The 17,223-nt window shown below is 42.4% G+C and overlaps 1 protein-coding gene across 1 annotated transcript in view; it reads left to right on the top strand.

Annotated features, from left to right (window-relative positions):
• Positions 1 to 17,223, top strand: part of LOC147018963 (membrane-associated guanylate kinase, WW and PDZ domain-containing protein 2-like) — a 97,968-nt gene that overhangs the window by 32,447 nt on the left and 48,298 nt on the right. Inside the window, exons 5-8 of the mRNA XM_085899084.1 lie at positions 3,274 to 3,331; positions 3,579 to 3,655; positions 8,669 to 8,767; positions 9,058 to 9,240. Of these exons, the coding sequence (XP_085755210.1) occupies positions 3,274 to 3,331; positions 3,579 to 3,655; positions 8,669 to 8,767; positions 9,058 to 9,240 (417 nt within the window). The remainder of the gene's footprint in view (positions 1 to 3,273; positions 3,332 to 3,578; positions 3,656 to 8,668; positions 8,768 to 9,057; positions 9,241 to 17,223) is intronic.

The following is a 17,223-nucleotide window of genomic DNA, read 5'->3' as shown; positions in this document are numbered from 1 at the left end:
ACGAATCACTGCTCATCTTCACTCTTTCATTCCTCTTTTTTCCCGCCTTTGGAATAAACTTCCTCACTCTATTCTTTCCCATTCTTCCCTGCAGGCTTTCAAAACAGCTGTTCACCACCACCTCTTATCTTCCCCCATCCAAATCCTCGATCTTTTCTACCCCCGATAATCCACCCAAGCCCACTTCCTTCATTTCTCCTGCTTTCCTTCCTGAAAGTCCCTGAAATGTCCATCTTCTCTTCGCCATGTTCCCTGTCCCATCCCCATCCCTCTCCCTTCCACAGTTCACCTAATGTGTCTGTTCCCCACTGTTTTGTCCCTTCCACTCCCGCCCCTCTTGTCTCATGCCTCCTTGCTGTGAGTTGTGTGTTAGCTCTCATACGAGCCTCGACCAAGGTATACAAAAAAAAAAAAAACTAAGCTAAAAGCTTGAAATGAGCATTACATCCAAAATAGTGTGATGAGTCAAGCTGGAGACCCTTTACAGATATATCCAAGTATTCAATGGACTATATATAACTTACATCGCAGACAGGTTGGTGGTCTCTACGTCTTATATCACTTCTTTTCTGGTCTTGTGCCCTCTGCTCTTTCCATACCTTGTCCACCCCCCTCCACACACAGGTTTCTGCAGGGCACACATGGTCCACCATCAACTCTTCTGGTCAGACTTCCAAAATCCAGAATCGCTTCACACCTCCACTCATTCGTTCATCTTTCTTCCCACCTCTGGAACCAACTTCCACATTATCTTCAATCTCATTCTTCCCTCCAGGTCTTCAAGACCACTCTTCACCACCATTTCAGATCATCCCTATCCAAATCCATGATCCTTTCTACCCCCGTTAACACACCCCCCCTCCCTCCCTTTTAGCTCACCTCTTACCATATTTATAGTTTGTCTCCTCCGCTTGCCCTCATTCCTCCCCCAACATTCCTTATTTCTCCACATCTTCCTCTATTTTATCCCTCAACCATGCTGTTTCTGTGCCACCCCCCTCTCTTTCTCTGTTCCTTTTGTTTTGTTTCATCCTTATCCATTCATTCTTTTAACTCTTGCACAAGCTTTGACTTTGTATACAAAAAATGAAAGAGCATGAATTATTCAACAACAATTAGCAAATTTGTTTGAAGGTGGAAAATCTCAAGTGTAGGATAACTCCAAGCTTGGGGTGGCATTATCAGCCATCGATGTCAATGATCGACAAAAAAATTGGTGGCACCTTGACATCTGACAAATGCAGGGAGATTCTGATCCCTCAGAAACACATCCTCAGGAGAAATTAATATTCCATGATCCCAAGCATTAAGTAAATTCACTTAAACGGTTTGTTCAAAGTGTAGAGGTCTAGAGAACACTCACACCATGACTTGGCCTTCACAAAGTCCAGATAATGACATTATTGAGGCTGCATGTGCTATTGTCATCCTTCTGAGGTCAGCAAAATTAGTGCTGTCCTCAGATTAGTGCTGACAAAATTAGTGCTGAAAAAATTAGCTGACCTCAGAAGATGGCAATAGCACATGCAGCCTCAATAATGTCATTATCTGGACTTTGTGAAGGCCAAGTCATGGTGTGAGTGTTCTCTAGACCTCTACACTGTGAACAAACCATTTAAGTGAATTTACGTAATGCTTGGGGGTCATGGAATATTAATTTCTCCTGAGGATATTCAGCGCTCAACCCGTTCAGTCACTTCACTGATGGCAGGTCAGCACCATAACCCATATATCTGACTATTTGATGTCAGTAGCGATGGGGCTGAATGCCAGATGCTAAGCGTCTGGATAACGGATTTAGTAAGATGGCGGTGCAGTTAGATGGCGTTACGTCTGGGATGTCGTTATTATGTTACGTCTAGTGCTAGGCTAGCCGTTTACGGTGGTGTATTATTCATGACTACATGAGAATTCATTTTGCAACTTGAATAAAAAAAGACGTGCAATGTCTGATCCTTGGGAACATAAAGCAAATTCATAATATGGTCCAGTGGTCCTATTTTTTTGGGCAAATAGGTGCGTGTATTACGAAAATTAACGCTGGGTTGTGAAGAGTAAAAATAGGACCACTGGACCTGTAGCTTATTTGGGCCTTGACCTAATGTTGTCACTCAAATTTGGTAGCATTCTGACTGGAGGGTCTGGAGAAGAAGGTTATTGAAGGAATTTATGCAATTTTCCCAAAAATTGACAAAGTCTATCGTTTTGACACACTTCTGGTCATGCGATCGGCATGACCTCCGCAATTTAACATTATGACCCTGTCTTAATGTTACCCAAATTTGGTAGCATTCTGACTGGAGGGTCTGGAGAAGAAGATTTTTGAAGGAATTTACGCGATTTTCCCAAAAATTGACGAAGGCGGCCATTATGACACACTTCCGGTCACGCGATCGGCATGACCTCCACAGTTTATCATCCCCACCCTTGCCTGATGTTGTAACCCAAATTTGGTAGCATTCTGACTGGTGGGTGTGGAGAAGAAGATTAGGGATTTACTAAGTCTGATATTTTGACCTACATAAAGTCACGTGACTGGAATGAGCTTTGCAATGCCCTTTACCAGTCAGGAGCAGAACCTTGCTGCCAAATTTCAACGGGATCAGCCCAGCGGTTTGGCCAGAGAAGTCAAAATAGGAGATGTCCAAATGGACAGATGGTGCTCGATGATCTGTAAAAAAATTTCTGGAATAAAGCATTGCAATGAATGACTGTCAATCAACTGCATTACTGTACTGCAACATATACAAGTTTTGTTGTTCAACTACTTTCAGCGAAGTGACTGGTTCAATGTCAGTCCTATAGATATCTTGTCTGTATTGTCTTTTGTCTGGATCTTACTGTCTCGAGAAGCTAAAACAAAGAAATATATAATGTCGGAATCACATTCATTGTTGCTGACAGTTTCCAGTCCAGATCTTATTGAGTGGCGAAATGAAAACCAAGGTCTTTTGAACCATCATATCTATGATACATAATTCTTTCGGGATAATGAATTGGACCTCTGGCAATGTGTCAAGGCTCTGATTCATGGTGGAAATATGTGTTTACAGAGGAGTACATGATGATTCCTGAGCCAATTCCTCCATGAACAAAGAAAGTATGACATTGGGACGAAGTTTGACGAAGGCTGTATGTACAGATAATATTCCGTTATGAGAAATGCCATGAACTCTCAGAAGAGAGAAATAAAAAAAAAATAAAGAATGGAGGTTGGTTGAAGATTAGAAATGCATCTAACCTATAGGTGAGCCTGGTGAATGTGTTCCACAGAACTCCCTTATGGATGGGAAAGAATTGATGACCCAAAGCATGGCACTTATTATGTGGAGTAAGTGAGCTATAATACTGTATATGTATCAAAAAGTTGCTTCATGTGATTAATTACATATTAATTTGAATGCATGTGATGTGCTTTGAAGCATAGATTATGCTAACCTGTTTATTGATCTTTCAATTCTTCTCTTTCTTCACTTCCCTCTGCCACTTTGCTTTTACGGCCTGGCTCTCACCATTCCTTAACCATTCTGCAAACACTCATTGTGGCTGCGTTCATCCACTGTTACCCCATTTCCAAGCCACCTCAATAGAAAGACACAGTTTGAAAACCCAGTTCTGGAAGCAAAACGCCTAAAGAAGTCAAAAGCCCACGGAGGTACATTTTCTCATTATCTGATGCGGTCCATACCTGTGTTTCTCGGACATGCATGGAAATAAACATGAAAAGGTGGTTCGGATTTTGTCTGGAATTTTCTTTCAACCATCTCGACTTTCTGTAGATATATGCAGGAGTTGTTGGTTGGGTAACTCAAATGGGTTCACCATGTTTTCAACAGTGTCACATACAGCTTGCACATCTCCGTTTTCTTTCCTTATACGGTGGTCTTGCAAGTCTTTCACTGTCCTAGTTGAATCGGTCTTTCCCACCATTGTCTCACACTGATGTTGTATATGGCAACATTATACATTTACATCAATACGTTATTCATGATATTTATAGATACAAGAAATGTGGTGTGCTTTCATGTCCCATGAAAAATCAGAAATTCGATGGTCATCCCACAATGTATAAAAGTTTTGGGGATTTTTTTAGACATCCAGGAAACTGGATTTCATTGAGCGAACACAAGGTGCAATTCAAACTACTTATTTCGATGTTCGCTGTTACAAGTTCCATTGAGTGATTTGGAGAGAAAAGTCTTTTTGTTATTTTCATTTATCTCTTAAAAGTTACCGAGGCAGCTACTCATACTTCAAATGAGATTGAAATGATAACTGCTTTTGTGGTTTATTGCTGTACATATGTACAAGTAGTGGACGAAAAAACTGGAAACTCCAACGTAAAGTCACTTTATGGGGTGATGTGCCATCATGAGCGGCCAGTCCGACCTGTATGTGCCATGGCATGGTGTCCACCAGCGTTTGGAATTCTGCAGGAATGCATCACCATTCTTCCAGGAGAAAGTCAATTAACTCACACCTGTTTGATGAAGGTGGGAAACGCTGTCTCAGGAGTCGTCCCAGAATATCCCACAAATACTCGATTGGGTTCAGACCTGGTGACTGAGAAGAGAGGGAGAGGGGTGAGAGAAGGGAGGGAGAGAGTGAGAGGGGTGGGAGAGAGAGTGAGAGGGGTTGGGGGGTGAGAGGGAGAGGGGTGGGGGGGGGGGAGAAAGAGAGAGTGAAAGGGGTGGGAGAGAGAGAGAGAGAGAGAGAGAGAGAGAGAGAGAGAGGGGTGGGAGAGAGAGAGAGGGGTGGGAGAAAGAGAGAGGGGTGGGAGAGAGAGAGGGGTGGGAGAGAGAGGGGTGGGGGAGAGAGAGAGAGAGGGGTGGGAGAGAGAGAGAAAGAGGGAGAGGGGTGGGAGAGAGGGAGAGGGGAGGGAGAGAGAGAGGGATTGGGGTGGGAGAGAGTAGGATTGGGGTGGGAGAGAGAGAGAGAGGAAAGTGGGTGGGAGAGAGAGAAAGAGAGGGAAAGGGGGTGGGAGAGAGAGAAAGAGAGGGAAAGGGGGTGGGAGAGAGAGGGATTGGGGTGGGAGATGGAGAGAGAAAAAGAGAGAGGGATTGGGGTGGGAGATGGAGAGAGAAAAAGAGAGAGGGATTGGGGTGGGAGATGGAAAAAGAGAGAGAGAGAGAGAGAGAGAGAGAGAGAGAGATAGAGAGAGAGAGAGAGAGAGAGAGAGAGAGATAGAGAGAGATAGAGAGAGATAGAGAGAGATAGATAGAGATAGATAGATAGAGATAGAGATAGATAGATAGAGATAGAGATAGATAGATAGAGATAGAGATAGATAGATAGAGATAGATAGAGATAGAGATAGAGATAGAGATAGATAGAGATAGATAGAGATAGATAGAGATAGATAGATAGAGAGAGATAGATAGAGAGAGATAGATAGAGAGAGATAGATAGAGATAGATAGATAGAGAGAGATAGATAGATAGAGAGAGATAGATAGAGAGAGATAGATAGATAGAGAGAGATAGATAGATAGAGAGAGATAGATAGATAGATAGAGAGAGAGATAGAGAGAGATAGAGAGAGATAGATAGAGAGAGAGAGATAGAGAGATAGAGAGATAGAGAGATAGGATGGGAAAGTGTGGAAGGGGAGAGAAGGGGATTCTGGCAGATGTGATGGCCAATTTAACGTCCATCCAAGAAACGCCACTGACATTGATGAATCACCCTGCCTGTGAAACACCGGGATGACAGTTTATAGCTGGTTTGGGATTTGAAGCCAGATTAGACAGCTAAGAGTGAGCGTGTGTACCTCTCGGCTATCCTGCCATGAAGTGGCAATTCATTGCTTTGTAACTGAAAACATTTTTTTACTCATTGTAATCATCTAATTTATTTTGCCTTCTTAATGCCGGAGCTGTCCACATGGACAACTGTGCCGTGGTATCACCATGGAAGGTTGTAGAGATCGAATCTTGAAGAGTGCTCCAAGCAAGCACTCCAACGACACAGTTGAAGAAACAAAATGTTTAATTATCTGTATTTATCTATGCAGAGGTAACGGGTCATATAATGAAAGATCGTACAAAATGGGAAAATGTGGTGCAAAATATATTGCACATTTTTAACGAGCCATCCACCGACTGACGCACCCCAAAACAACGTGGGGCCAACACAGGCGAGTGGCCCCTGAACTTTGTTCAAGTCGATCAATATTCAGTGACCGTGCGAATATTGTACAGCGCTCACCAAGTGTTTGAAGCACTTAAGGAAGCACTCCAATGAAACGGTTCATTAGAAATGGCTGGATTGGCAAGCGATTAGCAATGACCAATCCGTAATATTAAACACCTCCCAGAGACGCCAAACATGTTACAGTATGTACAAATTGGACAAATGAACACTTGTTTTATTATTCAGAACTGCTGCTAAATTCATTTCTGGAGGTTAAATTTTGTAATTCGGCATGGTTTAAGAGATTGGCGAGGTTATAGCATCTGTGGAAATTAAATAAAGCCATGGATGCTGGCGTCTCCGGGCATTTATAAGCATTGCAATGTACCCAGCAATTCGTAGGTATGATGATCAGGCATTCGATGATATGTGAGGAAAGTGGAAAAAAATATTTATCATGAAGAAATCGTTACAGGCCTGTTCCAAGTCAAGGCATTGCTGAGCAGGTGAAAAAAAAATGGCAGCTTAAGACTCTTGCGAGCTGACAGAGGGCTGACCAAGATGGCGCACCACCATTTTGATAAGGCTTATTTTGTTTTTTTGTGATGAGCACCCCCTAAATTATATTCAAAAGGGGTGTTTAAATTAACCCAAACATCCAATTTTCATTCTTGCACCACCTTGGCGTCCCCTTAGTATGCTTCCAAAGTTTGGGGCCACTAAATTTAATGGTTTTGGTGTTATGGAGGAGACTGACAGACGGACTGACAGACACACTGACATTTATTAGTATCGATGAGACAAATTTTGTACGTTGCATGCGCTTCATTTGATTAACCATTTCTCAAAATTGAGCTGCTTGAATAGAAGGCCAACCATTTTTAGCTCATCTGGACTTTAGTCAGGTGAGCTTATGTGATCGTGCACTTTCCGTAGAGTCAGTCAGTCTGTAAACACTTCAGTCATTATCTCTTAAACCATATACACAATTTTGATAAAACTTGTCCACAATCTTCATATCTGATGCTGAACGAAGGTGTATTGACCGCATCAAAAGCTGCGCTCGTTATGGGGGTTTACGGGGGTTTTTTGACGCCCCCCCCCCCCAAAAAAATAGGATATGCTCTCGTCTCCAAAACTATGCATACAATTTCGATGAAACTTGACCACAACCTTGATCACCCATGATGTACCAAAGTTTATCAACCGCATCAAAATCTGCACTAATTAAAGACATCTATGGTGGTGTATTTGACCTCCCAAAATAGGTATTTGCTCGATTCTCTCAAAGTACACTCACAATTTCGATGAAACCAAACCACAACCTTCATCACCCGTGATGTATCAAAGTTTATTCACAGCATTAAAAATGTCATTGTCTTCGGGGGTCTGCGAGAGGTTGGAGTAGTTGTTGCTCCTGATCCACGTGAACGTCAGGACGCGCGGTCCTATTTTTAGATCCTCGTGGAGGATCTCTAAGTCTTAACCACGTTGTTCTTGTGGACTTTTTTGTTTCACAGCCTTCAGTTTTCATCGAAACTTCCTGAAACTTGGCATATACATGTAAAAATACCCTGCGCAGACAGTAACCATCTCCGATTTTGAAAATTCCTCCTAGAAAAAAAAAGTTGTGACTTCAAATTATCTCCGCTAATGGAAATCGCCTAAAAAATTATCTCCGAAACTAGGCAAGCTTTTTGAATTCTGTTTGCGGGAATCGAACAGGGCATTAGCAGAGATGAATTACCGCACATATGATACATCACTATGACGTCATAAAATAAATTTTTATGACGTCATTCCTATTTTTTGACTTTTTGTTTCACAACCCAGAGTTTTCATCGGATCTTTGTGAAACTTGCCATGTAAATGCAGAAAGCCCACGCGCAGGCAGTAACCATCTCCCATTTTGGAAATTCTTCCGAGAAAAAAAGTTGACGTCATATCGCCGCTAATGGAAATCGCCTATACCATTATCTCCGAAACTAGGCAAACTGTTTGAATTTTGTTTGCGGGAATCAAGCCGGGCATTAGCACAGATAATTTATCGTAAACCTGATACATCACAATGACGTCATATTCGTTTTTATGACGTCATCATTAAGAGGACGAGGATCTTAGTTCATTTGAGCTTGTTTTTGAAGGCATTTGCAGGAGCCAATTTGGTGGTAATGCTGATATGGAAAGGAAAAATAATAATTTTTTTAAACTTCTGATCTACCTCATGAGATGTGTGATGTACAAGATGAATAAGCACCTGGGATCCTTTCTTGTGCACGCTTGCATTCTGATGAGACATTTCTCATGACACTCTCAACAGTCCATGGTTCGATCTTGAACTCATGATTGTACACCTTTGATAATTTTGACTCTTGGCAATTCAAAAACATAATGTGATTGTTTTTATTAGGCCACGTTAGATTAATTGAGCAGGCTTAGGTCGAAAGTACCACTTGTTTAAAACTACATGGATTAATTATGTGAATTATAAAGTCATATGAGACTTTGAGCAAATGAAAGAAAACATTCTTTTGCAGTCACTCTCCCACGGACAAGAGACAGTGAAGACTCATCTCGGAAAAGGCCCCGGTCTCGCAGTACGAATGATCTTGTGGAACAAGACCGTGAATTTTTAGGTATGTATACTTTTTTACCTACTCTGTGCATTTTTTCCCCAATCGTGACAATTTCCACACAATTCATTACTGTGGTCTTTGGTTGCTTCCATGTACAAAAGTTGACCATTGTTGGTGCCCCACTGAACCTCACAAAATTTGGCAGTTGGCCGAGCTAAATTAGAATTCCCATCCCTGTTACCAATAGATATAACTTTCTATCGTTTTTCCCTGTTAAGGGGCCATTGGAGTCTTATAAAAGTAGCTGTTTTGCTGATGTGGAAAGCTGTTTCTCATTGTCTCTTCTACAGCACCCTCCCTTGGTACAGGCTTTGCTGCAGCCTTACGTGGTGCTGCTGTCACAGCACTTCTTCGTAAAACATCTCGGGGATTTGGATTCACTGTCGTCGGGGGAGATTCTCCTGGAGAACCTGTGCAAGTCCGAGGGTTAGTGCCAGGAGGTCCAGCCACAGAAGATGGACATATGGTACCTGGTAAGTCTATGACTACTATTACTACTCCTACTACTACTACTACTACTACTACTACTACTACTACTACTACTACTACTACTACTACTACTACTACTACTACTACTACTACTTTCCAATGTTTCCAATTTAAACCACCTTCTTGTGTAGCTGGCCAGGGGGAAAGCTTTTGGCACAAGTCTTTCATGATCTGTCTGGCCAGGCCAAGCATTCGACTATAGGTGGTAGGAATTTGGAATTTAGCCAGTATGCTGACAATAACTCACCTATTCTTCATGAAAGATGCAGTGGGATTTTTAATATCCACCAAGTAATTCTAACATATGGGACAACCAGCCGAATGTCCATCTGGGGATGGTGCATTTTATGATGTAACGCTCTGGCTGTGAATCACCAATGCAACAGTTTATAGTCAGGCCTAGATTCAAACCCAGACCCCAGTGCTCAAACTTGAGTGCACTACCTCTGTGCCATCCTACTTGTTACCAGGTGAGTACTGTATTTTCACACATATAACCCACCCCCTGGTGCACCTGGCACCTGGAGAAAAAGTGCTCTCGGAAAATCTCAGGCATGTATAACCTGCACACGGGTATACCCCTTAAGCCAGATTTCCTCCCCACATGACCGGGAGATACGCAATCTCCATATTTCCAGCAGCCAACATGGCTTTGTTGTCAAGGACCAATGAACGACTTTTCAAATACAACTGCGGTAAATGTCCAATTGACATTAAAATGTCGATTTCAACCTCGGCTCGCCTCCGAAGCCAGTCGCCGACTGGGAATCCTCCGTCGTGCAAAGTCCTTCCTCGGCCCAACTGAGCTCCTGACCACTTACAAAGCTTTTGTCCACAGCCTGATGGAGTACTGCTCTCCCCTCTGGGCTGGTGCTCCTGCCTCCCACCTTTCTCGGCTTCACGCTGGAGAAACCAAGGCCTTTCAGATCATTGGCATCTCCCGCAATGAGGCTGAGTCTTTGGGCCTCTCACTCAATCACCGCAGGTTGGTCAGTGGTCTTTCTGTCTTCTACCGTCTCCTCTCCAGCCTCGCCCCCCCCCCCACTGGTCTCTCTGCAATTTGTCCCCACCACATTTCCACAGGGTGCTCAAGGTCCGCCAACAACCCCCTTCTGGTAAAACTACCAAAATCACGAATCGCTGCTCACCTTCACTCGTTCATTCCTTTTTCCCCGCCTTTGGAATAAACACGCTCACTCTATTCATTCCCATTCTTCCCTCCAGGCCTTCAAAACAGCTGTTCACCACCACCTCTTATCATCCCCCATCCAAATCCTCGATCTTTTCTACCCCCGATAATCCACCCAAGCCCACCTCCTTCAAATTCCCTACTTTCCTTCCTGAAAGTCCCTGTAATGTCCATGTTCCCCATCCCTCTCCCTTCCACAGATCTCCTAATGTCTCTGTTCCCCACTGTTTTGTCCTTCCCACTCCCTCCCCTCTTGTCTCATGCCCCCCTTACTGTGCGTTGTGTGTTAGCTCTCATATGAGCCTCGACAATGTAAACAAACAAAAAATAATAATAATAATAATAATAATAATAATAATAAATGAATATCTTGAGAAAGGGTTGTTGTCACAATTAAAGTTTACTTTACCAATGTGACCAGAAACAACCCTGCTCATCCATTAGAAATTAGAAATGTATAAATACCCTGCAGGTTGTTGAATTTTATATCATTCCACAAAATCGTCCAGACCAACCATTGCAATTCCCTGTCGTACAACGTCTGTGGTTACAATAAGTAAGAGAAAACGTAAAAGTTTCTGAGCTGAATTTAAACTGAAAGTTGATGAAAAAGTGGTCTGATTTCTGGAGAAGAAGATGAGAGTGATGATATGGATCGCGACAGACCCACACTTGCTGACTCTGAGCTGCTTCAGCTGTTTCACAACGACACAGAAAACGAGGACTTGGTAGGCTTTACGGAAGACATTTTACTCGTAACTTAAATAACTTTGGAATTAGATACGTATGTGGAGGTAAAATATGCAAATATAACTGTAATTAAAGATACTAGTACGTGCCCGTAAAAAAAAAAAATAATAATAATAAATAAATAAACCACACAGGCCGTTTCTTCGCTCTCACGTGCCCGTACGTGCGTGACCCGGAAGTTCGATATTATTCGCAGTTACGATTATTCGCAATTTATTTTTAATACCCAATTATTCAATTAGCACCAACGTATTTTACCTTTTCGCAATGTCGTGGCAAGGAAAAACAAAAAGAGAAGAGAAGAGAGAGAAAAAATTTACTTCCTGGTTCGGAGCATACCAGCACTCTGATGTTCCCGAAATTTATACACCGTCTAATATGAAAACGATCATAACTTGGGCCATTGTGTTTATCTATAAATGCGCATAAGAAATCGAGAAATTATTAGAATACACGAAGTCATCACTCTCCGGAAGCCCGTACGTTGTAACCTGTAATGGGGAACGTGGCTGTGCTTCCCTTCCCCATCGGCCACGCCCACGCAACAACGTGTCTTGTCATTGGTTTGGTAAATAAATGGCCATAACTTGGGAATCACTTGTCCGATTAATATCAAACCTTGAAAAGGCACATCCTCAGGTCCCCAGCAATATACCTGGCAAGTTTCAATTAGATCGGACCAGAGGTTGTCAAACAGTGGTCTCACACACACACGCACGCACGCACGCACGCACGCACGCACGCACGCACGCACGCACGCACGCACGCACGCACGCACGCACGCACGCACGCACGCACGCACGCACGCACGCACGCACGCACGCACGCACACACACACACACACACACACGCACGCACGCACGCACGCACGCACGCACGCACACACACTGCTGGAATTATAGATAGATTACAATGAAACTTGAAAAAAAAATTAAAAAAAAATTTCCTCTTTTTTTTATCTCCTTCATCATTTAACTTTACTCCCTGTGATTGTGTCACATCATATGGTGAGATACCGTATAACCTACACACGAGTATACCCCGCAGTTGGATTTTTGGAACTAATTTAACGTATAGCCTGCGGGTTATTTGCGTGAAGATATGGCATACTGTGCTCATAGTTTTGTGTTTTACTGAGTTTTCTTTTCTTCTTGTATCACAGGCCTTAACCATGTTCCCCATTACCTCTCTTTCTGTTCATATTCTTACACCCATGACATTACAATGATATCCTTCATCGTCAGCACTTATACTTCCAAGCAACAGAAATGTTCGCAAACATTATTGATGATAACTTCCATGGGGTACACCGTCTCGTCAAAAACCATGGGACACCCATTTCAATTTGTAAGAATTGCCCACGCATGCATCTTATTTGCTTTAACGTGAGTATCATCAACAGATTTTATACATAGTCATGGGATAGTCTCATTGCTCAGTTGAAGATGATCCTGTCCCAGAGAAAGAAGTAGACGCAGTTCAAGTGAAGAATGATGATCCATCAGCATGATTTAAACGATGTTGACCACAGTCACACCCAAATTAAGAGTTACTAATGCCATTATGGTCTGACAGGATGGCACAGAGGTTGCACACTTAGCGTTGATCTGTTGAGCCTGAGTTTGATTCATAGCTCAACTATAAACGGTTGATTTGGTGCTTCGCGTGCAGGGCGTTGCATCATGAAGTGCACCATCCTTGGGATAAATGTTCAGCCGGGTGTTCCACCTGCGAGCATTAGTTGGTGGAGATTAAATATCCCATGGTGTCGCACATGATCTGGATAAGTGAGTCATTGCTGGCACACTCAAGTCAATTTCAAAATTCCTACCCGAACTTCCTACCCAAAATTCCAAAAGGTAGTTGAGGGAGGCCTTTGTCTTGCACTGGACTGAAAATAGGCTGGTGTGAATAAATGAACGAATGAATGAATGAATTAAAGTTATTGTGAAGTGGAGGGCAACATGTAACTTGAACCATCACCTGTAATTTATATGATCATGAAAAATCGCATCAAGATCAAAGAGAACTCCACAATGGATTGTTCCTTGGAATATACGTTTGGGGGGGAGAGAGAGGCAGAACTACAATACATGATATGACCAAAAAAAATGGGGAGTTATTAGGATGCCATGCAAGCACCAGTAAGCTTACTCATGCCCTGTGTTCCAAAGAATACCATGGAAAAGCAGCTGCACCCATGGATAACTTCATCAGTGGTCAATGCATGCCATGAAGCGGCTGGATATCCTCAAATCACAAAATGTAGAAATCGACAAGCCCAAGTAGACACTCAAAGTATCTAATGACATGGTCTGTGGGATGTTTTGGTATGCCTGTAGCAAGCTCGTCAACAATGACCACAAAATAAGAGCTAAGGGATGCAGTATGTGTGGAACAACAGAGAATCCCACCAGCAGATGTTATAGTAATGGTGTGGGTACGTGAAAGTCCCACAAGATATTAAATGGATGTACACTCAGGCTTGTTATGCATTATAAATGAAATATCTGTCACGTGACTTAATTTTAGTAGGATAGCGTAAGTTACCATTAATACTGTTTTCTAATAACAGCCGAACGTGCATAGGGGGATATTCATATATTCCTCGATCACATTCTTTCTCTTCGATTTGCTTTTGCTGCTTATAATTGAGATGCTATTCTCTGTCCACAACGAAGAGTGGAGGACCAACAAAAGCAAACAATCTTTTACATGTTTTGAACAGAAAGGTTTTTAATTTTCTTTGTCTATGAATCAACAAACCCAATTGTTTAAAAGGCCTGGTGGCATTGCTTCGTTGTACCTTTTGATGATGGACAAAGACTCATGGTGCGGCATTGTGAACTCTATCTCAGATGCATCCGCTGAGTAGTAGTAGTAGTACCTTGATGTACCATTTCATCTTGAACTCACTCACTCACTCACTCACTCATTTACTGATATTAAAGATCGGTACCTTTCGGGTGACGTAGAAAGCTGAAATTTAAACGTGCCGATGGACATCGAAGCCGATATGCCGGGAAAAATCAAAGAACCATCAGAAAGCATTCGTAAATGCAAATATAAATAAATGAAAATAAATAAATAAATGCAGGTGAGCAACCAGAGGCAATTGAGAAGCACAGTAATTTGGCATGCTAACAGACATCGAAGCCGATACCCTGGGGAAAATCACAGAACTGTCAAAAAGTGTCCGTAAATGAAAATATAAATAAATAAAATAACAAATGCACGTGAGCGACCCGAGACAATGGGGAAACACCGTTCGTTATTGCTTACAATGTGTAAGCATACCCTGCTAACCAATATATAAAGCTGAGTTTGTGCCTGTGGGTGGGTGGGTGCGTTGTGGGTGTGTCATAAGACCTGCCCATTCTGCATGCCACACCTTCCCCTCTCTCCCCAGCATCACAAGCACCACCCATTAGCCAGCAAGGCTGCACCTTTCCCTCCAGCCGCCCAGAAATCGCCGCCATATATTTTTGCTGCGCATAGCCGAGATTGTTCAACAGCCTCTGATGTATGTTTGAAGACTGAACAACTTGTCTTCGATCATTAAATAAAGGTACCGTTTTGAGGAAACAAAGGTACATTTTAATGCCAAGTCAAACGGGGTAATGCATGTTTTGTTCGCAGTGATCGTAGCAGCGGTCTAATATACACGACTCGATCAAGGTACGTTTTCATAATGCAGAGGAAAGAAAATCGTGGTCTTTCAGGAAAGAAAAAACTTTTGGTTTTTCGCCTGACTTTTCAAAGCTTATAAACAAACTGATGGACATGTAATACACATGTTATGTGAAGTAAATAAACATTAACACACATTAAAGTTGTATGAAATGTACACGTCCACTTTCGTACACTCAACATCACCTCTGAGTTTATGTACATCTATCTATTGGTTCACGAAAAAATATTTTCACGAAAAAATGTGACCACTATATTCGTTATTGTTGTCTGTCTTTGTCTGTCTGTCTGTCTGTCTGTCTGTCCTGAGCATAACTCTGTGGGTTTTGATCCAATCCTGATAAAATTTTGGTGGGAGGTTTATATCATGATCTAGTTGTGTTTTCCTGAGAATGGGCGTGGTGCGCCCATTATAGGCGGAGCCACACCCAAAAAACGTGTTTTTCGGGGGTAGCCGATTTCAATTTGCATCTTCTCTGAGGGGGTTTGTCGAATCTGACAGGGGGTTCGGTATTTGGTTAGCCCAATGGCACCTGCATAGCCCCACGGAGCTCGATCTTTCATATTCGTCACAAACTTAGAAAATTGCGAATTTTGACATAAAAATCATGACCGCCCAAACTTTGAGAGCTAGGATGACAATATTTTTTATGCATAATCTTGAGGTCATTCCCCACCTAAAGTCTTAAAACCATTTTGCTCTATTTCGAACACCTTTCCCGTGGCGCCCCCTTCAACTTTGTTTTTACGCTGATTTTATCAACGTATGGATAATCCGAGGAGTGCGAAATGCCATATAGCCTATATGATGTTATATTGTTCCTGGAATGTTCCAGAGGAAGTTTTGCACCAAAGGTCATAATCCTTGACCCTTGACCTTTGACCTTTAAAGTTCACAAAGGTCAAATTTTCAAAGTTGTGGGAATCGAACCAGGTTTTCAACCTTCTTCGACGAACTAACTCCATTAAGCTATAGCACGTATCCTGTTTCCTTATTTTAATGTCCACAACATTGTTGTGGGACCTTTAAAGGTTATGCAAAGGTCAAATTTTGAAAGTTGTTGAACGAAACCGGGTTTTCGACATTTTGCAGCTAATAACCTGTCACTTGTACCACATCATGTTGATCATTTTTATAACTTGGTCAAACATTATCACATTGTCTCATCCTTGACTTCTGAAACAATCTACATCGTCAAATACCGCTGGTGAACCATCGTCGTCTTCAGACTTGTAATTCCCGCAATCTCTGTGTGTGTGTCTGTCTGTCTGTCTGTCTGTCTGTCTGTCTGTCTGTCTGTCTGTCTGTCTGTCTCTGTCTGTCTGTCTGTCTGTCTGTCTGTCTGTCTGTCTGTCTGTCTGTCTGTCTGTCTGTCTGTCTGTCTGTCTGTCTGTCTCTGTCTGTCTCTGTCTGTCTCTGTCTGTCTCTGTCTGTCTCTGTCTGTCTGTCTGTCTGTCTGTCTGTCTGTGTGTCTGTCTTTCTGTATGTGTGTCTGCGACCGCTGTTTCTGGACAACCACTGGTCCGATCTGATTGAAACTTGCCAGGAATATTGCTGGGGACCTGAGGATGTGCCTTTTCAAGGTTTGATATTAATCGGACAAGCGGTTCCCAAGTTACGGCCATTTATTTGCCAACCAATGACAGGACACGGTGCTATGACATCACTATTGACATCACAATTCTTCTTCTTTTATTTATTTATTTATTGTTTTATTTTTGCACGATTGACGTCACAATTCTTCTTCGTTTGATATGACGTTACAATTGACGTTGGGGACCTGAGTATGTGTCTTTTCAAGGTTTGATATCGTTCTTGGACTACTCGCACGCACCTACGTGCACGCACTAGTTTTAAAAATGAACAAGGTACATTTTCATAATGAAAATAGTCGTGATTAATATTTGATGATTAATAGTTTTTAAAAAATGTCCTTTTATCTGCATTTTGTATGTGCTGTATCCTGTTGAGATGTCCAGTAGTGTGTTCAGTTACCAAGCAGTTAGCTAGCGCTTGCCAAGCCAGTCGTTCCTTATCAACGGTTTTCAATGCATTGCTTGCTTGAATGCCAAAGCCACTTGGCAAGCGCTCTACAAGAAACTTCAAACGAAACACAAGCAACTACACTTGGTAACTAATGGAGGGAGGGAAATGGGTGGGTGTGAGAGGAAGGACCTGGTGTTGCCCCTGCGAGTTATATACATATGAGGTAAATCTCAATAATTAACAACCTCTTGTTCTCTCTGTATGCGGTGTGTTTACACCTGTGTGTTTGTTCCTTCCCTATTTCTTCATCCTCTCTTGTAGACCCTCTGCTCGTTCAATGTGCCATTGTCA

The sequence above is a fragment of the Eptatretus burgeri genome, chromosome 10, assembly GCF_056783735.1.
Source record: "Eptatretus burgeri isolate ZD-2024b chromosome 10, Ebu_testis_v1, whole genome shotgun sequence".
Taxonomy (NCBI): Eukaryota; Metazoa; Chordata; class Myxini; order Myxiniformes; family Myxinidae; genus Eptatretus; species Eptatretus burgeri.
This window is presented reverse-complemented; position numbering and strand designations above follow the sequence as displayed.